The sequence below is a fragment of the Mytilus californianus genome, unplaced genomic scaffold (genome assembly GCF_021869535.1).
Source record: "Mytilus californianus isolate M0D057914Y unplaced genomic scaffold, xbMytCali1.0.p SCAF_4, whole genome shotgun sequence".
Classification (NCBI taxonomy): domain Eukaryota; kingdom Metazoa; phylum Mollusca; class Bivalvia; order Mytilida; family Mytilidae; genus Mytilus; species Mytilus californianus.
In genome coordinates this window covers 43,352,556-43,377,779 of record NW_026262690.1, presented here as the reverse complement: position 1 = coordinate 43,377,779, position 25,224 = coordinate 43,352,556, and the positions used below count along the sequence as shown (strand labels likewise).

Genomic DNA, 25,224 nt, shown 5'->3' with positions numbered 1-25,224 from the left:
GACAGAATATGCTCGGCTGTATATGACAACGAATAAAACATCAAAATATTGATTAATAAATCGTGAAAGAGACTACATTTTGAAGATGGCGAGCTACCTTGACCGGCTTGAACGCGAAGGATTACCTTCAATCCATAGAAATACGCATAGTCATAGTGAAAGAAGAGTTATTTTCGATGACACATATCGTTCCAGATCTCCAAAAGTTCGTTCAAATTCACCGACATTGCGTTCAAAATCACCGATACTGCGTTCAAGATCTCCAACAGCTATTTCTGATTCACTTATTTCTCCAAGACCACCTTCTCCATCACATAGACGAGCATATACAGAGGTAAATATATTACAACGCGGTTTTGCAAGTTACATGCTTCAACTGGTTTCAATTTTCTTAAGTAAATAGAGACTCTCTACTTTCAAAAGTTTAAGTTACAAATATCATTCAAATATACATCACTTGAAAAAAAATGTGAAGTAAATTTGTTGTTTTAATTTTGTGTACTATTGGGGTTGTATAAATGTAATGATTTATTAACTTGATATAAATGTATGATAATGATTTATTTGAATCCATGACAAATCGCCCCACACCTAATCGCCCACTTTTTCACCAACTCGCCCCACTTTTTAAAAAAAATCGCCCCACTCTTGTTTACCAACTCGCCCCACTTATGAAAAGGATAAATTCCATTGAAAATAGGTTGGATAACGTGCCCCACTTATGAAAAGGGTTAACATCCCGCTGAAATAAGGTATGCCAACTCGCCCCACTCATGACATATAGATAAACCACAATGAATTCAGTAATGCCAACTCGCCCCACTTATGAAAAAAGATGCAATCCCGTTGTACATCTATGTTCCTGCCCCACTTATAAATAAAATCAATACCTATACAAACTTAGATAAACATGTTTTTGTAGTTCTTTTCTTTTTGTTGAAATAAAGCAGAAAGAAGTGAGTATCAGTATTTCTGCGACTTGAATGCCAACTAGCCCCACTTATGAAAAATAGAAAATCCTGATGAATTGAGTCATGCCAACTCGCTCCACTTATGATTAAGGAAGTAATGCCGTTGAATTTATGTCTGCTAACTCACCCCACTGATAAATAAAAGTATGTACAGAATTAAAGCCTACCAACTAGCCCCACTTATGAATAAAAGAATAAAACTGTAATGAAATCCTTCAATTGTAATGATAAAATATCGGATTATGATACAATTATCAGGTTTCTTTCAATTGTTATGCAAATAACTAGGCTTACAAGAATAAAGTTATTCTCCAATAATACGAAAATTACATGATAATGAATAATGTATTTACAATTATATTTTAAGAAAGTGAAACATCATTTAATTTCAATAATAATAGATCATAATAATCTAATAAATTTTCGTTTTTTTGTATTCTGTGTAGATTAGTTTTCATTTAAGTGGGGAGAGTTGGCAGGAGAAAAATCGATGGGATTTAACCCTTTTCACAAGTGGGGCGATTTTTTAAAAAGTGGGGCGAGTTGGTAAACCAGTTTGGGGCGATTTTTTTAAAAGTGGGGCGATTTGGTATGGGGCGATTTGTCCTGCTTCCATTCATTTGAATATGTCAAATGAGCCTATTTTTATAATTGGTCACAAAATATATTTTAGCTCCAAGTATCATTCTGCTCATTCTGAGTGCCAAATAAGATATTTGTTTGTTTGCATATTGTTCATAAAATACCTGTAATAGATTTAATAGATGTTTGATGCTACATGTATGTCAACCTAAGCTATATAAATGACCGTGACTATTGGTTGCAACAGCAAATATCTGTCTTATGTTATGTGTTTTGTTTTATATATTCGGTGAAAAGCTCTCAAGAGCTTATGTTTGTATGTTTTAAACCATGCCGAATCAAAATAAAGTTTTCTTATCTTATTATCTTATAAATGGTAGCATTGTAGGTGTCTTGAATTTATAAATTTATATATATTTGTGTTATTAGTTATTTACATGCTGGACAGTGTAATTTTATAACATCTTCTAATTCAATTTCAAAATCTGAAAAGAGAGGAAACAGTATTGTTAAGAATTCTTTTTTATTGTTTAAATCTAGCACTTATATATAAATCTTTATTCAGTTACAAGATCAAGTTACACTTATATAAATCTTTATTCAGTTACAAGATCAAGTTAGAGTTTTTAAAGATGAGCTGACAAAGAAAGATGCACTGATACAGCAGTTAGTCAGGTAAATATTTTAGATATAGATATTAGGATTTTTGATGATAATTTCTTTTATGCAGTGTTCTCCCCAGTATTTTCAAATAGCACCATGGGATTTGAAATAGCATCTTTTCTCTGAAATGATAGAACCACATTTATAATACATTCTATTATAAAATCTTTTCTTTTACACTTTATTATATAAACTCAGACGTAGTAACTGTGCTACAGGAGCATCAATTATACATAATACATAAACATGATAAAGACTTTTTTTACAGAGAAAATCGTTTTGTCAATGTCAGTGATTTCTTTTGTTTTTGAGGTTGTGGATGTGATACCAGGCCTTGTCATACCAAAGACTTAAAAATTGGTCTTTGCTGCTTCTCCGGGTAGCACATGGCATTTAGACTTAAGAACAAAGACTTGACCATCATGTCAGTCTAGTACAAAATAGGGTTCATATTCATATCACACCAACATTTTTTGTCCTGATATGTATGTAATACTTTCTAATAGGAGTTTAACACCAATTCATCATCATCATCTTTTGCTTGCTTTAGCAATTTTTTGAGAGCCAGCAAATTTGATCATAAAAAGAATGCAGTGTTTAATGGTTTTTTGTCTCTATACTATAATACATATTTCCACTGTAAAAAAATGGTTCTCTTCTTGCAATTTAATAACTTGAATTTTGAGTCTCAAATGATTTGATAAATCTTATTTTTTGTTTATATCAGAATCAGCCCAAAAAGAAACATTTTTACACCAAGTTCTTATGGCAACAAATCAGATCTCACAAATTTACTGTTGCCTCAAAATTAAAAAGGACAACATTAGACTCACCTTTTAATTTGTAAAACAACTTTGGATTACAAGCCTGGTATTTTTGATGACTTTTGACAAAAAATGTTTGACAGTGGTTTCAATAATGGATATTTTTGGAAAGAACATTTTTTCAGGAAAGTTGCATTGATATGTTGGAAATTCAGCCATTCTTATTAAAATTAAATCCTTTAATTGCTCCCATTCTGATATGTCATGCATTGATGCGTGACTTATCAGAATGGGAGCAATTGAAGATTTTAATTTTAATTAGATTGGAAATCCAGCATGATTTTAAAATAATTTTCGGCAATCTTAATACATTGAGTAATTTTTAAAAATCCTCATTCTGCCAAAAAACACTGTCATAAACTGTCTGTATAATGAGTATATTATTGCTATAGGTTTTTCATTATGTTTTCTGAATTGTCTGTCAAATTAATTGTATGGTTTTATTTGTAGCATGGAAAATGTTCCAAAATCAAGTTCAGTTCCAATGAGATCAGGAGCTGATAATTACAGGGTAAGTTTTTATGTCAAAGCTTTAAAAATCTAAGAAACAATATTGACAGTTTTATAAAAATATTTTATTTCATTGTAGAAAGGAACAATAGGTGGATATTATGGGAGCCTCCTGATACTTTCTTGTGTACATGGAAATCTCCTTCAGAAGCCCATGCTCCTGACAGGGAGAGAAAATCTCACAATTTCTCTCCCTTTTACTTTTACTTGTATTTCACTTAAATGACAATTGCGGATTAAACATTTATTGTTTATGCAATATAGATAGAAAAATAAGAAGATGTGGAGACAACACTTCACCATGCAGAGATTAAATGACATAGAATTTAACCATTATAGGTCACAGTACAGCCTTCAACAATGAACAAAACCTATAACGCATAGTCAGCTATAAAAACTTTAAAAGCCCCGAAATAACAAATGTAAAATAATTCAAACAAGAAAACTAACGGCCTGATTTATGTACAAAACAATGAATTCCTATGCTATCACATGTTCTTTTAGCTAATTAGGCAATGTAATTCAATTTTAGATAAATAATTAATACATTTCATTTTGAATGTTGATATTGAAAATGTTTTAATTCATACTTATTATTTAACAACTTAATCATATATTTGAAATTTTCATTTGGGTCTTTTTAAACATTTGTAAGATATCATAATCAATATTGCTTAGGTGATTTTTCTTTCTACAGATCTCTTTAAAATACCTTAAATATTTATATTATATCTTAAAGTCTTTTAAAACAGGTTTTCATAAAATTAAAACAAAATTTACAAGTGGTAGGTTAATTGATTAACACATGTACACACTATAATTTTTGGGGAAAAAATCAGCTGCAAAACTTTAAATTAAAGGAAAATAAATGGTCAATTGATATACATTTATAGTTGATGCTTCATAAAAATATAAAAAATCAGTTAGCGAAATGGAAGAATTCAGCATTTCAAAGAAGTAATATACATTTTGTATATTGAGGGGTATTTAAAATTTTGTTTCTAATGTCTATATTTCAAAGGAAAGTTAATTGTGACATACTTTTAATTCAGATAATTATTTTTCACAGTAAGGTATTGCTAAATTATAAGTTGATGGTGAAGAGAAATTATAAGAAATTCACCATAATGTTGATGAAATAAATTTTGAAAAAAAAGTGAAATAAAATCAAATGAACCAAATTTGAGAGATGGTGGAAATAATAAAGTTTTATGTCTCTTTATAATTGTTATAATTTTTCAATATTCCAGCTTGAAACTGTTTATCTTGGAGACAGACATGCAGTTGAGTCAGCACGCAGTGAATTAGCATCACTTTCAGTCAAATATGATAAACTTTGTATAACTGTAAGTAGTTTTTAGTCGACTCTGAAGCACAGTCATATGTGTGTTGTCTTCTCTTTTGTTTTCATTAAAAGCTGGAAGAAGCAAAATTTATTTACCTACATGTATGTAAATTATTTCGAATAAATGATTTTTCTCTTCCAATTTTTGTACGTCATAAAAAACCTATCTAGAATTTAAATCCTTTTGCTTCAATGTCACTTTCAGCACTATTGCCTATTTCATGTCAGCCAGAGAGAACCATGACCTCTGACAGGAGAACTGGCAATCCTAGTCAATTAAGGTTGGAGTAGACCCACCTGCCATGTGCAGGGCTAAAAATCACAACATCAGTGTTGACAGGCTAGTGGTACAGTAGATGAACTATGTAGACCACTTGACCACCAAGGGCCCCCTTTTGTAAATGAAAATGTTCCTTACTTAAACTAGTTTGGAATAAAAGTTATTCTTGTGTTATGTAAAGTGTGTGATTTAAAAAGTAGGTTTCAGTTTTCAAGAATATCATTTATACTCTTATAAAGTTGCCTGTATGTGCCTGTGTTAAAAAATATCTCTTGTTTTCAAGATTTTTTTAATTTTTGATTTCATGGTTAAATTTGTAATTTCTTTCATCAGCATTGATATATACATGTATATATTATGTAGTTTATCCTGGAAAATGTTGAAAGTTCCAAACTGTTTGATATTTCAGGTAAAAAGTCTGGAACGGGAAATGGAAGAAAAAGATGTTCATGTCAGGGAATTAAAAACTCTTTATGATACAAGTAAAGAGAATGAATCTAGACTAACCTCTCTTTTAGAGTCTCATAAACAACAAATTATAGAACTAGAAAGTCGTACAGGGTCATTTCAGTCAGCTGTAGGCCGTAGTGAATTTACTGTCTCAACTCTACAGGAACAAAATCGTCAGAATGCTGATAAAATAGTAGAACTAGAAACCAGAATAAGGTAGGTATTTTATTTCAGTATTAGCTTGTTTTGACAATAGGAAAATCCAAGAAAAACTAGCAACAACATCAAGGCTTTTGTTAACATCAATAGAAAAAGTTTAATCAGCATCTACTGCCAGGATTATGTGAGTGAGACATTGTCATTATGTTTAACACTTTAATATAGAATGCAGTCTTTTTTGGGGGACCCTAAACATTTTTATATTTATATAAAGAAAATATAGCTAAAAGGTACCATTTGTTTTCCAGATAACTGTAAGACATATATTAATACTTATACAATATTAATCAGGGTCTTGAACTTTAAAGTAAAAGGTCATATTTTACAGGGTAAATTATTGAAGAGCATTATAATTCTTTCATAAATAAAATGAGAGTTAGTAACCCCCAGCTCCCAAGTTGTCTTTACTTAGATGTATCTCCTATAACTTATCACCATGCAAGAAAACATTTTGTAAAGCATCTTTTATTAGTTGACTTTATGTTTAAAGTAATTAACTTAAAATATTTTTAAGAATAATCTTGTTCTTCACTGTATATATTCTGGAACCTTTTTTATCGACAGAGAGCTTTTGGAAAGCAGAGAAGGCGCAGATTTCAGGTGTTCGCAAGTGGACAGGAAATATAGTGAACTGATGAGACAGATTTCCAGTGTTTTGAGAATCGAAGAATATTCTTTTGAAAGTCTTTCTGTAGATGACATTTCACGTGGTGTAAGTAGCTTATTAACAAAAGACATTTAACCTGTAAAAACAAGATCATTATTTAAGATTTATGTCTGCTTGGACATTTCTTCACACAGACTGATACTTTGTTCAATGGTCAGACTATATGTTGAGTCTTGTCATGAAAATTAATATCCATATCATACCAACATAAAATTAGTTGATTGTCTGCTACCAATTTTGTTATCAAACATCATTTATCAAACACAGATAATCATAATTATGATCAAGATAATTTTGGACTCTTACTCTCAATGGATCTGTATGTCAGTTCTAGGAGAAACAAAATTTGTCTCACATTTCATGAAATGCTAGGATATAACCAATCAAATCTAATGAAATACTAGGATATAACCAATCAAATCTCATGAAATACTATGACATGGGGGCCACATTACCAATCAAATATCATGAAATACTAGGACATAACCAATCAAATCTCATGAAATGTTAGGATATATCCAATCGAATTTCATGAAATGCTAGGATATAACCAATCAAATCTAATGAAATACTAGGACATAACCAATCAAATCTCATGAAATGTTAGGATATATCCAATCGAATTTCATGAAACACTAGGATATAACCAATCAAATCTTATGAAATACTAGGACATAACCAATCAAATCTCATGAAATGTTAGGATATATTTACCAATCAAATCTCATGAAATGTTAGGATATATCCATCGAATTTCATGAAATGCTGGGATATTACCAATCAAGTCTAATGAAATACTAGGACATGACCAATCAAATCTCATGAAATGCTATGCCAAATTAACCAAAATTAACTAAGTCCATCTACCAATAATTTTTTTGAATAATTGAAGAAAACAATAATCCTGACTATTTGCACACCTTTAGTAAGTGTTTTAATATTGCAGGTTACAGATCTAGTTCAAGAGAATGCAGTGCTGAAGGGTAAACTTGTAACATTAAAAGAAGCTCTGAACAGTACAGAATTGGAAACAAAAGCCAGCAGGGAGACCATAATGAGACTGGTGTCTGAAGTTGGTAAAGAACAGAAAGTAGCTACTAGATATACCTCAGATTTGGAGAGACTTAGAGCGGTAAATTATTGAATGCGTTAAATTTACAAATTTGTACCTTGTTATTAAAGACAATATCTCATTTAATGCTTCCAGATAGTCCAGTTTAAGATATTATTTCTACAATTATATATACATATGTACCTGTATTTAAAAAGCTACATTGAATTAAACTTAAAGGAGGAATATGTTTTCTAAATAATTAACATTTTATAAAGAAAAGTTTAATATACAGATAAGTTAGATTAAAAAACATTATTTTTCAAATGACTGGAAAGAAATATTGAATGAATTTGAATTAAATGAAAATAAATTTTCTAGTACAGGTCATTCCATAAGCATGTGTCATATGTCATGTTCATTGAAATATATTAATAGGTATCATATATTTATAATTCAAGACATTCTATCAACATCATATTTGGAACTTAAATCTTTTTGTCAGAAGTGGTACCTGATAAAATTTATTCCACACTGAATTAAGTATCATACATTAGAATAAGAATGAATTGTTTCAAAAAAAAATCATGGTATTAATACGTGTATAAACATTTACTTGTCTTCTCTATGTAGGAAAGAGATGAGGCAGTTGACATCAGAAGGAGTCTTGAGAGGGAGGTAGATGTTCTGAAGGATCGTTTGGAGGCTGCAGAGAGAGCTGCAGGTGCCAACAGATCAGAAATTGATATGAGAGAAGACAGATTGAATCGAAAAGAAAGAGAATTGAGATCTAACATTCATGACATCCAGTCTGCGAAGAGTTCAGTCAGATTGTTTATGGAGCAAATAGCCACTTTGTTAAGTGAAGTTGATGATTCTGTGTTAGAATGGTCTGAAGAATCCATCAAATCAAGAGTTGCTAGTTTAAAATCTCGAAACAAAGAAATGGTTTCGGTATGTTTTATTTTAATTTACTGGAGGGATAAATATAAGTTTGAAATGCACATTCCTTATTTTCGATTATGTTTATCAGTAAATTCCTCTTTTTTATACATGTTTGGAATAGTGTATGAAAAAAAGATGTTAATTCTTACATAATGAAGATTATTTAAGGAGATTTATCAAGAGAGTGTGGTATAACAAATTGAGTAAACATACCTTTGTACACTCTGATTTTAAATGTGTGACATTTAATTAATAGAATATTTAAAATTTATTAATTAATGTACTCAACTTATGTTTGTGCATGGATTTTCTTATTTCTATAGATGATTTTTTAAATATATTTAGGCCAAATAAAATTATATGAATAGTTCTCAGTCCCAAATATATCCTTTTTCTGGTGCCCACATTGCTGGTTTTTTTCTCACTTTTTTTAATAAAAATGGAGAGAGAAAACAAAAATTTAATGTTATATTTGATAAAAAAAAATTGCATTCTGAATTCTTGTGCAACTGTAGCAACATAATATTGTATCCATAATGATTTTAGAGGTTCAAAATATACCAATTTCAGTCAAATGTTTTAAGTTTATAAATCTGATGAGGATTTCCTATGAGCATTGATTGAAAATAGAACCACATTTGAAATTGTTTAGGAGCTGAAATGTGTGCAGTGGTAATTAGAGTTTTACATGGTACAGGTTGCTTTATCTTTTACATTTAACAAAAAACCTACCTCATCTGTTTTTCTGCCTGTAAAAAATGAATTCCCCTTCCTGTTTACTGAAAATAGTGGCTCAAGAATTATATAATTAATGGTTATATGGCCTTATTTGGATGAATTTCCATCAATTTTAGTCCTTTTCTTGAGAAAACTGATAAGACTTTATTATTTTTCAAAATTAATGCATCATCAAATTCTTTATTCTAGGTAATTGAGTCATTAGAGGAAAGGGTCAGAGCCCTTACAGAACAGCTAGAATCACAATATGAATTACACAAAAGTTCTGCATCTAGAGCCAGAAAGGCTGAATCGGAGGTCGCTGAATTATTTGAAAAACTACGCAGTGCTGAAGGTGAATTATCAGCAGGAGATGTCTTGAGAGACGGGTTCAGGTCTGATAAAGAAAAGGTAAATCAATTTGTAATTCTGTATCCTATCTTTTGACATGACGTGAAAGTGGCATGTATGAATAAAGTTTTGGTCCTTTTTTTATATAAAATAAGGGCTGGTAATTTTAAAACAATTAATATGATTAAGTAATTTATCAATATTTCATGCAAATCCATTTTAATACAAATTTAATTCTTGCAAACTGTTGTGTTAATTTTTTATATATAATTGTTGTTCCCTCTGAAAATGCTGAAATTCAAAATTATTTGGCAGAAAAGTTACTTATTGAAAAATGCTTCCATTTTTACTAAACAATTTTTTTAAAGTTTAAAACAAATAGTTTACATTTACTTGTGAAACTGTACCAAACCTCTTTAGCTTGAGATTGGTTGCTTGATATTTAATAATGGTCTAATAACTGATACCAGTAATTTTTACAGTAATTGAAACTCGTGGCACTTTTATTATATACATGTGTTTTGGGAACTAGTCCATCCATCCAACCACAGTTTGAACCTCAAAAATTATATTTATCTGATCAAAATTGCAGTGCCTTATTATGTATCAGTAAAAAAAACTAGGCTTCCTTCTATAAAAGAATTGGGATTAGTAAGGCAAATATGATTGTTTTAGAAACAAAGCTTCCCAACTAAGAAGAATATAATAGCTAACTTATCTTGTAAAATTAGGTTATTGTACCTCATGATTAACAGTAATTATTGTGTTTATTTTACAGTACATGAGAATGCTCCAAAGACTAGGTCACTCACTGAAGATGGACAAAATTTCCTCAGATTTAGGCTTTGATTTGACCATTGATGCTATTATATCAAGGGCTGAACAACTGGTCAAAATGGAAGCTGATACTATTGCAGACAAATCTACACATATCTATAACTTACAAAGAAAGGTTAAGTCCTTGAAAGAGCAACTGGAAAGCAAAGACCTCCATCTAGATTTAATCAGGAAGAAAATGACAGGCATGGAGGAGAAATTGTTAGGAAAATCTGTCATTGAAAAGGAAAGAGATTCAGAAAGCTACAGAAATCGTAAATTAGAGAAACTAGTTGATAAATACAAGATGCAATTACAAGACGCTTCTCAAGAGATCATAAATCTCAAAGCCCAACTGCTGGGATCCAGTGATATCAAAGTAAGATTATTAACTTAAGTATTATCTTGCAAGTTGTCTTTTGTTTGACTTTGATGGTACCATTGAGTGTTTAGATAACTAGAATATACGTTTATTTAGGGTTGCTTTATAATCAGGTGTACCTTAGTTGAGAAAAAAAAATAATTTTATATTAAAAAAAATAGGGTGCATTTTTAATCAGAAGAATACAGTACATATATTTTCTATAATATTGTGAGGAAGCTTAAACCACAGAAGTTTTATACAAGTTAATTTCAGTATCCCTTTTTCACCAAAAAAAAAATAACTGGTATCTTTTAGGAAACTGATCTGAAATTCATGTGTACATTTCAAATTTTTATTCAGCTAAGAACAATGGAACAAAGACAAGAGATTGAAGAATTAGTGAAGCAGGTAGAAGAACTGGAAGAATTGAGGAAAAGACAGGCCAGAAAGATTGGTGCTCTCAAAAATGAACAGAATTCATATGAATCATCTTCCAGGGAAAAGAATGTTGTTGCTGACAATGCTGTTCAGGCTCTTTCAAGTGAACTCAGAACAACAAAGAATTCCCTACAGTCAACACACAATAGAGAGAAACAAGTAAGCGTTATAACGTCTATTTATAATTACATTCTTTGGACTTCTTGTGAAGTGAAGTAATTATTCCAGGTTTTTTGTCAATGGTGAATTTTTAGAAAAGATGAAGCACCTAAGAGTAACTTCAGGTTGTTTCATTACTGTTTTTCGTAGAGATTACTTTATATTTCTTTAACATTTATTTGCCTGTGACTTTAAAACTAAGAAAGTATTTTCACCAGATTTGTTTTATTTTTTATTACAGCTCCTAGACTTCAGAAATGTCATCTGTAGGATGTTGGGTCTTGACATAAACACACTTGCAATTCCCGACTATGAAATCATCTCACGGTTAGAAAAACTTATCCAAGCACATCATACCCATGCATTTACAACCATGAGTATGGAGGAGGCATTAGCAGACATGGAAGATGGATTTGTCAGTGGTTATGAAGACTACAGACGTACTGTTAATACTTCAAACCAGACCCAAACAATACAGAGATCAAGAGAGAGGGCAAGACGCAAGGCTGCAAGAGCCCGTGCACGATCAGCTTCCCCAGTCAGAAGAGACCATAGAGTTTATTGAATTCTTTAGACATTGTAGTAGATGAATGGACTTAAACTGTAGATCCTCCCTGTGTTAGTCAGTCAAAAATCAGGAAAAAAACAGATAAAAAAATAATTAATATGTACACTTTGCTAATGCATTTATACCCAATCATGGAAAATATGCTGTTTGCTAATAACAAGATTATCCTACCAAAGAGGGTATAATCAAAAGGGGTAAATGTTTAATAGAAAAGTATAGAATAGAAAGAAAATGAGGGAAAGCGAATAGTCATTTTTGGCAACATTTTGAACAGATTTTTTTAGAGTTGTGCAATCAAAAAGTTATTCCTGGAAACCTCTAGCCCTTTTCACAAAAAAATCATATGACTAAAAATTGGCTGTCAGTAAGTGAAATGTTTGTCATTTAAATACTTGTAACATTTTTTTGTGAAATTGATTGTGGAATCTTATTTGTGAAGTGCTAATGATTGAAATTGATTTATATTTAGTCATTATTTAAGCTTGATTTGCTTTAACAGAGGTAAATTTTACTCTATTTTTAGGTGCCAAATTTTTCACAGCTTTAGTTCATGTATCATATACCAATATTTTAAAGAAACATTACATTTTATAAGTACTTTTTAAAATATTGCTCAGAATGTTATCAAAACTGGCAACATCCATGATTTTATTATTGTTATTTATATTAGTAAACTTATTGTTATTTTTATATGTTGACATTATAGTTAGTTTTTATATTATGTATGATTTTATATTTCATTTAGACTGTCTTATACAAATTCTATCATGTATTTTACGAAATACCCTTTTTCAGTAACAAATCAAAATTATCTGTTAGGTACTGTTCAGAACTATTTGAATTGAATGATTCCAGCGTGGACTTTAGATTACTTAAAAGAGATAAAGAAATTGTCTTGGATGACTTTGCATCAAATAATGTGCAATTAATAGATTCAATAGAGTAAAGAATGAAACTACAAGTAGATACTTAACATATATAAACATACTTAGAAGGTGGCAGAATTTATATACAAAAGGAGTGAAATTTTCTTTAATAGTTTTAAACTGACTGGTTATCCTTTTCTCATATACAGAATAAAAATGATGCAATTTGCAATTTTATTGTACTAAATAAGTGGAAACAACCTAGTTTTGGGGGCCAGATTTCACATATGAATTGACAAGGTAAAATCATACACAAAAGGAATATCATATTTGATGCAGTGCCCCTCATTTTGTGGAAATTAATTATAGACATTGATTTTAATAACGAAAATCAATTATTATTTTTTTAATAACTTAGCAAGATTATGTCATTCTGTGTGAGTCCAAAAATATCATCATAAATATCTAATCAGCAATTCTTTACTCAGACATTCCAAAATCTAAAGAGTTATATAGCAATAGTTATAATGGTTAATGTATACCAATTAAACTTAGAAAAAATTAACAGTGTTTATTTCTACATTTAGATTCCATGGCAGTTTTTTACATTCCTAAGTAGTTGCTGTTGTAAGCAATATTTTCATACTTTAATCAAAATGTTCTAGGACATCTGCTCATGTCTGCTTTTATTGGGTTTTTTTGTGTATTTAAATGTTCTTTGTAATAAATTGTAAATCTTTTAGGGCAGCAATTATTGCAGACTGGAAACCGGTTCATTTCATAAAATATTTACTTGACAGAATTATGAATTAACTGGAGTTAATGCCCTTTATCCAACAGACACTATGGAAATAAATAATAGCATGTAATGAAAGGTGCATTTGTAGTAGTAAGTTTATTCTGTGATATTGTTATTTAAATGTTTATTTGTAGGTCCTTTATTATTATTTGTACATATTCTTTCATGTTTACATCTCTTACTGTCATTAAATAACTGCCATTTTATAATTTTGTCTTTCCTTGTTAGTACTAGACTTTAGTGACACTTTTTACCCACACATAAAATAGACTTATGTTCCAGATTTATTCCTTTATTCAAGCTCACATAATGAGAAAAATGAGTGAAAAATTACATAGAATTACATTTTCTTCTCAATAAGAAAATTCAATGATTAAGGATAGCTAAGTTTACGCTCTTCATACTATTAGTGATAGTAATTCCAGTCAGAAATTGTAATGGCTACTCCTGTAGAGAAATTTCAAAATATAATATGACCAAAAGGCAAACATATGTAAAGTATACTAGTTGTTTACAATTGCTTTTTGTAGATTTGGGTGATTTTTGTCTCCGGCAACTTGCGAAACATAGGGATTGCTTTGACGGCAACGGTGTCAACAATTGTTAAGTTTTCTGCTTAAGTTAGTTTGATAGGAACTACTTGTGATAGATCATTGATATTTAATATAAAGTTGCATTACAATTGGTTCATATCAGTTTGACGACTATTTCAAGGCCCTGCCCCCTAGGTCATGGTCCAGTGACTTTGAATTGATTAGCAATTTTCAATGTTAAGTTTTCTGCTTAAGTTACTTTGATACGACCTACTTGTGATATATCAATGATATTTTGTATGAAGTTGCATTACTATCTGTACATATCAGTTGACTACTATTTTGAGGCCCTGCCCCCTAGGACATGGTCCAGTGACATTGAATTAATTAGCAATTTTCAATGTAAAGTTTTCTGCTCAAGTTAGTTTGATAGGATCTACTTGTGATAGATCTATGATATTTTGTATGGGGTTGCATTACTATCAGTTCATATCAGTTTGACGACTATATTAAGGCCCTGCCCCCTAGGTCATGGTCCAGTGACTAAGAATAAATTAGCAATTTTCATTGTTAAGTTTTCTGCTTAAGTCAGTTTGATAAGAACTATTTGTGATAGATCAATGATATTTTGTATGATATTGCATTACTATCAGTACATATCAGTTTGACGATTATTTTCAGGCCCTGCCCACTAGATAAACGTCAAGTGACTTTGAATTAATAAACCATGTTGCTGTCCATCTGATTGTCTTTTCTGAATTCTATGCCGATAGGCGAGACATATCTCTGTGTCAACAGTTTATTTTGTATAGTGAAAGAGAAAGATGGTTTCACAAACATTCTATGTAGGTACAACATTTTTTTTGATAACATCTTTTATTGTATGGGGTCCTAGAATATTATGTATGAAAGTTCAAATATCAAATCTTCATGGAATTAATAATTTTTGTGTCAATCTTGTAATTAAACTGAATGGAATACAGAGAAACAAGAAAACTTTTGAATTTGTACAAACAATCTGTTATTGGAACATTTTTGGTTATCATAAGATTGAAGAGATATTTGTTATGTAGTAAAAACATAGACTTTTGCAGCCACCACAAAGCATAGCTTATACAGCCCCTTGTGGAATATCACCAAACAATATCTTCCAACAACAAATTGAGTTATAATCTCACAAACATACTTTCAATCAAAAGAAAGCCCTTTAAGTAGGATGCCAACTAACCCATGATGTTCCAATTGACATATGATATAAATATGCATACATTTCTATGAAACTAGCACATAATTTAATGTATACATAGACAACTTTTTACATGTCCATATGCTTGGTGGTTGAAATACTCACATACATAAATACTATTGAAATCAACACATCAGTTGTCATCTCTATACAATGAATTTAGTTATAAAATTATATTTCTAAAGTGTCAGTCTACCAGCCTCTATATATACAACCCATTTATAATATGTATAGAACTATTGTTTAATATTGTAAAACCACAGACACAATCTTCTGAATATTTTGGTCTAACTTTAATATGTCACAGGTAAGATTTATTGTAAATACATCTACAGTTTACACTTGAAACATAGGAAACTGGTGAATAAATTTATAGCATGACTGTGTTGCTGTTCCTACACTGAGCACACAAGAAGTACCAGTAGTGGAGCAGGAACTATTTACCTTTCTGGTTTTTTATATGGTACATCTTGCTTGATCTTGTTTCTATATTCTGTTTTGTGCACTGATGTATGTTTTTCTCTTTTTTTTTTACTTTGGTGCTGTTTGTCTTTCTTGTGTTGTTTTGATCCTGTCCCATTTTTATTCCGGTCTCCCCTCCAATCCTTTTTTTTTTACCTTGGCGCTGTCTGTCTTTCTTGTGTTGTTATGCTACTGTCCCATTTGTTTTCTCTCCTCTCCAATCCTTTTTTTTACTTTGGTGCTGTCTGTCTTTCTTGTGGGGTTTTGATCCTGTCCCATTTTTATTCTCTCCCCTCCAATCCTATTTTTTACTTGGTGCTGTCTGTCTTTCTTGTGTTGTTTGATCATGTCACATTTGTAATCTCCCCTCCAATCCAATGCATTTTGTATTTTTAATTTTTTATCTTGATTAATATATTTTGTTATATGAATAAATGAATTATCTATCTTATAATATAATTATTTCTGTGACTGCATCCTACATTAATTTGTAAGATCCTCTACGATAGATCATGCCTTATATATCATGTACTGTGTTACGACGCTAGATAAAAACTGACAAGGAAAGGTAACACCCGGCCACCGAAAGCTTGATTTTTGTCGAGCCTAGGTGGTCGAGTGGTCTAGCGCGTCGGGCATAGTGCAAGGCGATTTGGTGCCGCGATATCTCAGTAGCATGAGTTCGAATCCTGGACAGGGAAGAACAAAAAATTTGCAGATCTAACATTGTTGGGACGAATTATGTATACAGAATGTGTTTTCAGCCTTGTAGTATCACCATCACTGGTGATCTCCGATGGATAAAACTCTGTCGTAGAGTTGTCACTGGTTCAGACGTACATATTATATATATATATTACATATTATATATATATTACATATTATATATATATTACATATTATATATATATATATATATAATATACAAGGCATGTTGGCTTGGGTAACAATATATATTAATGAAGTTTATTAATGCAAAATTCTCTTCAATTTACTTACTTGATATAATAACATCACATTGCACATAGCTATGTACCTCCTTTTTATCTCACCTGGCCCCAAGTGGGTATCTAGTTTATAAAATGTGTCCTTGATCCTATTTGCCCTCCACAATGGCCAACATGGCTAAAAAAAGAACACAGGGGTACAATGCAAGTTCTTTCTATTATCTTGAAAACGGTTATGAATAGAGATAATCTGACAAGGGCAGAAGTGTTCCGTACGATGACATTTCCTTCTGTCCATTTACAACAAAACTGTCGGGCGACTTTTTATAGAAGCTATTGCCCTTAAATGACATTTTATTTATGCCTATCATCTTGAAAACTATAATAGATAAACAGAAACTTTAAATAGCACAAATGATAAGCAAGACGAGATCTACAAATAAATCAACATGGCCAAAATCGTCAGTCGACTTCTTAATTTAGTTATTGTTCTTAAATGATGATTTTCAGCATTATTTTTGCCTATAACATGTAAAATATAAAGATAGATATACATTTCATATCGCATAATTAATAAGCAAGACAATATCTACAAATAAGTCAGCATGACTGTTAGTATCAGTTATTGCCTATAAATGACAATTTTACTTAATTTGTTTTTGTTTTTGTTTTTGTTATTGTCTATTATTTTGAAACTTTAATAAAGACAGATAAAAAATTTAAAAAGCAAAAATGATCAGCGAGATAAGATCTGCAAATAGGTCAGCATAGATGAAATTGTCAGTTGTCTTCTTATAGGAGTTATTGCACTTAACTGGAGAATTTTTGTCACAGTTACTTTTTGTGTTTCGTCAACAACTATAGAAGATTGAGAGAAACTGTAAAACAGAAAAAAATCATCAACGATACAAGATAAAAAAAAACAGATTTTAGTAATGAATTATATTCTAGTCTACAATGTTGGAGAGTGTCCATTGTTGAAGTTGCACATAGACCAATGTAAGTGACACAGTTTCTAAATGCCTTTAGTTCAGTAATATTTATGTAATTTTAGGTCACCTGGCCAACAGGGTCAAGTGAGCTATTCTCATCACTTGGCGTCCGTCGTCGTCGTTGTCTGTCGTCCATTAACTTTTACAAAAATGTTCTACTCTGAAACTACTGGGTCAATGGGAACTTGGCCACAATCATCCTTGGGGTATTTCGTGTATAAATTGTGTTCTACGACCAAGCCTGCCAACCAACATGGCCGACATGGCTAAAACAGAACATAGGGGGTAAAATGCAAATTTTGTCTATTATCTTGAAATCGCTATTTATAGAGAAAATCTGACAGGGGCAGAAATGAGATCTACCTACTGTCAATTTACTTCAAAACTGTCAGACGACTTCTGGTAGTGAAAGTAAAATGATATATCTTTAATATTTCCTTACTAAAAATAATTTTCCCAAAAGGCAACTGCATAAATGTTAGAAATAGTATACTTTTAAGGAGTGAAATGAAGCAAAAAGAGTTATTGCCAATATATGACGAATATTACCATTTTCTTTCATTTTTGCCTATTAATTTGAAAATTATCATACTAGATAAAGAGAAACTTTTAAAGGCGAAAACTTACAGCAAAACAAGATCTACAAATAAGTCAACATTGGCGAATTCGTGAGATGACTCCTTATTGGAGTTATTGTCCTTTAATGACGATTTTTACATATGTTTTGCCTAAAAGACTATAATGTCAAAATGATCAGCAAGACCAAGATCTACAAATAAGTCATATTTTGCAGAAATTGTAGTAGACTCTTAACTTCTATGTCATTTGGTCTCTGGCGGAGAGTTGTCTCATTAGCAATTATACCACATCTTCTTAATTTTATATCTAGGAGTGAATGCTCTTGAATGACGATTTTTAGTTAACCTTTTTGTGTCTTAGGCAAAATATGAAGAAGACAGAGAAGAACTGTAAACTGAAAAAATGACCAGCAATGCACGATCAACAAAAAGTAGATTTCTGTCTTCAATTCTATTCTAGTGTACAATATTAGAAAGCTTCAATTGTTGAAGGTGCACATAGACCTACGTGAGCGACACATGCTCTTGTGATGCTTAACGTTGACATTCAACCAGGACTGGAAAATCTATCCTGACCGACCAACACCTGCAAAGTAGTGACTGACAATCTGCTTATAGTTTAAAAACCTGTAATAAGTTTCCGTCGCTTCAGTACAATTTCGTATATTATAGCTTGTGTACATTTTTCGGAAGTGTTTATATGCTTTTTTATTCTCCCGTTTACGGGACGTATTATGGTATACCGTTGTCTGTCTGTCCGTCCGTCTGTCCATCCGTCGTCAACATGTCGGACAATAACTCAAAAACGTTTTAACCAATTTGCATGAAACTTTGGGGAATTGTTTATATCTATTGACGTGAGCCCTTTTTCGATTTTTATATATTTAAGAGTTTACGTTTCGGAGTTATGGGTTTTATTCATTTAAAAAAGGGAATTTTCCAGTTTTCGGACAATAACTCAAAAACACTTTCACCAATTTTCCAGAAACTTTGGCGAATTGTTTATATTGATATGAGCTCCCTTTTGATTTTTATGAATTTTAGATTTTACGTTTCCGAGTTATGGGGTTTTATTCATTAAAAAGGGGGATTTTCCAGTTTTCGGACTATAACTTAAAAAGCTTCGACCAGCTTTCATGAAACTTTGGTGAATTGTTTATATCTATTGACGTATGCTCCCTTTCGATTTTTATAAATTTTAGATTTTACGTTTCCGAGTTATGGGATTTTATTCATAAAAAAAGGGTTGACTAAGTTTTCCCGTTTTCGGACAATAGCTCAAAGGTGCTTTGAGCAGTTTTCACGAAACTTGGGTGACTGGTTTATATCTATTAAAACAACCTCCGTTTAGTTTTTTTTTTTATAAATTTCTGATATCACATTGAGGAGTTATGGAACTTTATTCTTTGAAAAAGCGACGGGCGTATCATGCGCTCATTGCGCAGCTCTTTATTCAGTATTGTTAAAGGACTTTTTCATTTCTACTTTTTTTCATAATATCTTTTATATAGTTTGGTGTTGTTTCCGTACTGAATATCTTAATACGTTACATTTTCAGCACTATTTTGAGTAGCGTGATTTTTCGTTATTGTACGTTTACTTGAAACCTTATTTTGTCACAAAAATGCATCAATTTGAATCATATAATTTCCATTTCCATGATGGTTTCGTTTTTCAAGCATAAATATGCAATAAGAAGCGCATACTTTTAGTTTAAAGGTAAAATCAAATTAATGACCAGATTTCAGTTGCAAAAAGTCCACCTAAACCTATTATCGACAAAGATGACATAAAATGTAGTGTACAAAGTACTGTAAGCTACTTCAAATATGAGTACATGTAGTTTAATAAGTACTGAAAGCAACACTGAATTGTAACCGAACTCCAGTGCCTTAAAATCAGTATTATACCCGTATTTAAAAAACCAGTATTAAAACGATTGGAAGTTAATTTCCGTTGTATAGCCTGAAGTTCAGAATGATTGAAATTTAAAGGAAACTGTGACTGCAAATGTTTGGTATAGTGTATGATCTGATGACCGTTAGCTTTGAGCACACGTAAAACATGAAAAGTCCTTCCTATATATTTAATAAGCGCCCCTCTTCCATTCTTTTTTAGCTAGCTGGTAATGACAAAACTTTAATCAACTCCTATGATTATATATTTTTGTCTTGAATTTATTAAACATAAACTCTTTATTTAAACAGCATCTTTCAGGAACTTCAGTAAATCGAGAGCTATATTCGTGTATTTCATAATTTACTGATTTTATATGCATTTTTCGTTGATTTTAATCCGATAGAATATCACTCCTTTTCAGTACGGTATGATACTTCGATTTACTTTAAAACTTTGACTCGTATTTTGTAATAACGAATGCCATTTTGCCATTTTTTTTATATAGATTTCCTTTTTTCAAAGAAATTGAACCTTGACTAACCAAACAGTACGAGCTTAATGAACTGATTTCACAATTTATTTTTGCTAAACTCCCCTTTACTAACATAATCTTTACCGTTGTCTTATTTTTAAAGATGTTTCATGTATATATTTGAAGACTTTTACACGGATGTCCAAAATGTTATGCTTTGTTGGTATAAGTCGACTTTTGTTATTGTTAAAAAAAGGAGATGAGGTATGATTATCTAATTCCAACAGAGACCAAAAGACGAGAGTAATCCGATTAAAAAAAAATACGTCACAGTACGACTTCAACAAAGAGCGAACCCCATACCGTAAGACATAAAAGCACACGATATGGCAAAATACCGGTATATGAAACAATTTAAAAAGAGAAAATGTTAGTAGTTTACATGATCACATACAGCTTCCAGTTGATAAAGTTGGAACAAAATATCTATCCACGAGACGTAAATGGCTATAGATTGTATAGAGCGTGGAAAGTCAAATTATGCAAAGTTATATTCTTAAACTAGAACCCTAAGGAGCATGTATCGCCTACTGGTATTTAAGCATAACGTGGTGCTGCATGGACACTTTGTGAGCCAACAGCTTGTCTTGCTGATCATTTTAGCTTTTCATGTTTTCTGCATGAAAAATGATATTTGCAAATCTGAACCCTCAAACAGGATCAGTAAAAAAAATAAATGAATTTTTGGAGAGTTCAGAAATGGAAAGGCCAAAATCAATCTAAGTATCACTTTTCGCTACTTAAAGGTCTACAACTCAATAACGATAAAAGCTAAAATCGTTAAAATCGAATTTGGCCTTCATTTAGTCACAGGAAACAACATATCTAAATTTGAAAAGATTTTGTCAAAGCATTTTCAAGTTATTGCACGGACACTGTTTGGCAGCTGGCCGCCCGACCGCCTGCCCGCCTTACATCACCAAATTAATAACCGATATTTTCTTTTGGAAATCCGGTTAAAAATAGTTAAAAATTGTGATTTAGGGATAACGACGGACAACGGATGATAGCCCGAGATTGTTTTGAGATCAGACGACAGCATGGGAGACTTACTTGGGCTGTCACACGGTCCAAGTAAGTCCCAAAAATGGCCGTCAGATAACTTTTTTTGAAGAAATTTCACAGGTCAGAAATTTCAAGAACAACTGGCATGAATGTACGTACATTTTATACATCTATATATTGTTTATTTCATATTCAAATGCAGCTTTCGCCTTCCCTAGTTGCTGGGAATAGAACCCCTCCCATCTCATTCACAGGGTCAAAATCAAACAGCGGATAGAAAATATGGAATTTGAGTAAAGAAGAGACTAGATAATTTTACATTTACCTAAGTTTCAATTTTTTTAAGCTTTATATTGCTCTCGAAGACCATTTTGATAGAATATTGAAAATTTGACTTTTTTTTTATATTTTGCATCAAGAGACATCTGGAACAGAAATTAATCAAGTTTAAACTTATTTTACACTTTACTCCCGATAGAATGTTTGTTTTGGTCTGTAATATCCCTAGTATTCATATTTTTGTAATTGAATATTCAAAATTGTCCCAAATAATAAACTAAAATTACTGTTTGTTTGCATCTTTCAGTAGCAAACCTGATTAGAAATGCAATTTATGGTGTGGGAACCTTCTGAGACTACAGTAATAGAAGTACCAAGAACCTCACATGAAACTACCCCGTTATCTGAGACTACAGTAATAGAAGTACCAAGAACCTCACATGAAACTACCGCGTTATCTGAGACTACAGTAATAGAAGTACCCGTACCAAGAACCTCACATGAAACTACCGCGTTATCTGAGACTACAGTAATAGAAGTACCCGTACCAAGAACCTCACATGAAACTACCGCGTTATCTCAGTGAGACTACAGTAATAGAAGTACCAAGAAACTCACATGAAACTACCGCGTTATCTGAGACTTCTGAAATAGAAGTACCAAGAACCTCACATGAAACTACCGCGTTATCTGGACTATACTGTAATAGAAGTACCAAGAACCTCATGCACATTAATCTACCGCGTTATCTGAGACTATACTGTAAAAAAAAGTACCAAGAACCTCACATGAAACTACCGCGTTATCTGGACTATACTGTAATAGAAGTACCAAGAACCTCATGCACATGAATCTACATCGTTATCTGAGACTATACTGTAAAAAAAGTACCAAGAACCTCACATGAAACTACCGCGTTATCTGAGACTTCTGAAATAGAAGTACCAAGAACCTCACATGAAACTACCGCATTATCTGGACTATACTGTAATAGAAGTACCAAGAACCTCATGCACATGAATCTACCTCGTTATCTGAGACTATACTGTAATAGAAGTACCAAGAATCTCACATGAAACTACCGCGTTATCTGTGAATCCTGACAAAGATTGCGAGACTTTTTGAAATGGACCCAATGTGAAATATAATCAGGGAAATTGATCCAGTCTGATTACAATACAGATTGAGATTTCGTACAAATTCCATCTATCGTGCTTTTGCGAATCGTTAACCCTAAAACGATTAAACTAAACACGGTTATAAAGTACATAATTTGGACGTGGCCCGAAATTGTTCATTCATTTCGAGCTGGATATATAGCTATGAAATAGGATTTAAAATCTAGAATCACTTTTCTATGTAGCTATGATTTAGTTGTTCTTAAACTACACCTGAATGAATTATATCATTCATATTAAGTTTTAAATATCCTTCGGCTTCCGGAAATTCTCTTACTATGGCTTTATTTCGTATTTAAAAAAACCCTGACTGCTGTGACGGCAACAAATTTAGATAAACACAACACGGAGGGGTCTTTCATTCAAATTTGTTCAAAAGAGTATATTAATTTTATTCAAAGTTATAACAAAAATTCACTTTTAAATCTGTGTACTTGATTCCTTCCAAACTGTTGAAATGACATTTGAATGTATTTTAATTGATGAAAGTTAAAGTAATACGATTTATACAAGATTCAGATTTTCATTTATATGGATATTCAAATAAAATTATAATAAAATGTTAGCGGAGTTGCGATATTAGTTCAGGAGATTTATTTTCTTATTTCTGTCCTCCATTTAGATTAATAAGTTATTTAGCATAAGAAAACCTACTGACAATATTACATAACAAACAGAAAAGAATCCCTACAAAGTGTTTTACGTAAATCGTTCGGTCTGAAAATGCGCATTAGGCTATCTGTGATTAAATTATCTTCATATATTGAACATAAATAAATTATGAAACTAAAAATCGCATCATGCTCGGCTTAGCGTAGTAATTTAATTTAAAAGTTTTGAAGTGCATTGAATTCCTATATTTGGCCATAGTTTGACTTCCAATGCGTCAGTGGATATTTTAATATTTCACTTATCATGCTGAAATATATACATAATTCTGTTTTTTTAATGCAGTAAAAATAAATGCATACAAAATATCAATGTATTAGTTTGTAAAATTATTCAGTTCTTAATAATTTGCAGTAATTTTCTACTGGCTGTTTTGGATTTGCTTTGCCCAATTAGAATTGTTCAATCAATCAATGTTAATCAAAATGCTTCTACTTTTGCAAGACTTGTCTTAGACAATGACGGAAAGTCGACGAAAACCTTGACAGTGCGCATGACTAAGGAAACTTGTAAAACATTAGAACTGTTTTAATAAGTAGTTTATTACTCTTTTTTCATCGATGGGTTTACTTTACACCGTGTGTTACAAAATGCTACCTGTTTTCGTTTAGTATGCACGGTTGAACGGAAAATTTTCACCATGAATGAACAATCATTTTTTCAATGGGATTTGGTCCGCCAGCCTCTTCAGGGTCAAGCCTTTGGCATGGGGGCATCCCTTCTTGATTTCAGGTAAGCTTAGCGATAGAAAAAAATATCATTTACATTAAGAGAAAAAATATGAAGTTTATATGTTTGAATATTTTATTAGAAAGCAAAGAAAATAATGAAAATAAATATGATAATAAACATAGAGTGTACGAAACCTGCATAAATGCATGCTAGTTGAAAAAAAGTACTGATTAACGAATACTGTTGTAAATAAAATCATCAACGTTCAGAAATATTTTTTTTCAACTACATATGATGTATACATTTATGCCTAAATTTCAATTTGATTTATGTCAATAGTTTACTCTTCTAGCATACGTAATCGGATCATTATTATACCAATTATACATTTTATTATACTTAAAGCACGATAACTATACTCCAGGATAAATTCCACTCTGGAAAATGGCATAACTGTTAAGAAATTTCAAACTTCAAAAGTAAATTATATTCTTGCGAATGAAAACAGGTATACCAAATTTTAAATGTACATCCAAAAAAACTAACTGTTTTAATTACATTGAAAGTACAAAAATTGTTTTAACCTTATCTAATTAATAATCCTAATGAAGCTCCAAGGACATTAGTTGCATTTTACCGTCTTGACA

The 25,224-nt window shown here is 31.4% G+C and overlaps 2 protein-coding genes across 3 annotated transcripts in view; both read left to right on the top strand.

Moving 5' to 3' along the window:
* Nucleotides 1-40: 40 nt before the first annotated feature.
* LOC127698330 (coiled-coil domain-containing protein 170-like) lies at nt 41-13,794 on the top strand. 2 transcript variants are annotated; one of them, XM_052201735.1, is made up of 12 exons: nt 41-334; nt 2,158-2,228; nt 3,491-3,551; nt 4,801-4,896; nt 5,585-5,841; nt 6,409-6,556; nt 7,458-7,643; nt 8,196-8,516; nt 9,435-9,635; nt 10,354-10,770; nt 11,116-11,352; nt 11,594-13,794. In XM_052201735.1, the coding sequence occupies exons 1-12, from the start codon at nt 86-88 to the stop codon at nt 11,915-11,917; spliced, it is 2,568 nt and encodes an 855-aa protein (XP_052057695.1). In that variant the 5' UTR covers nt 41-85; the 3' UTR covers nt 11,918-13,794. The 2 variants fall into 2 exon arrangements, with proteins under 2 accessions (XP_052057695.1, XP_052057696.1); XM_052201736.1 differs by having other exon boundaries at nt 196-334; nt 2,119-2,228.
* A 10,693-nt stretch (nt 13,795-24,487) lies between these two features.
* Nucleotides 24,488-25,224, top strand: part of LOC127698329 (protein trachealess-like) — a 64,698-nt gene continuing 63,961 nt past the window's right edge. Inside the window, exon 1 of the mRNA XM_052201734.1 lies at nt 24,488-24,637. Within this exon, the coding sequence (XP_052057694.1) occupies nt 24,546-24,637 (92 nt within the window). The 5' untranslated portion in view covers nt 24,488-24,545. The remainder of the gene's footprint in view (nt 24,638-25,224) is intronic.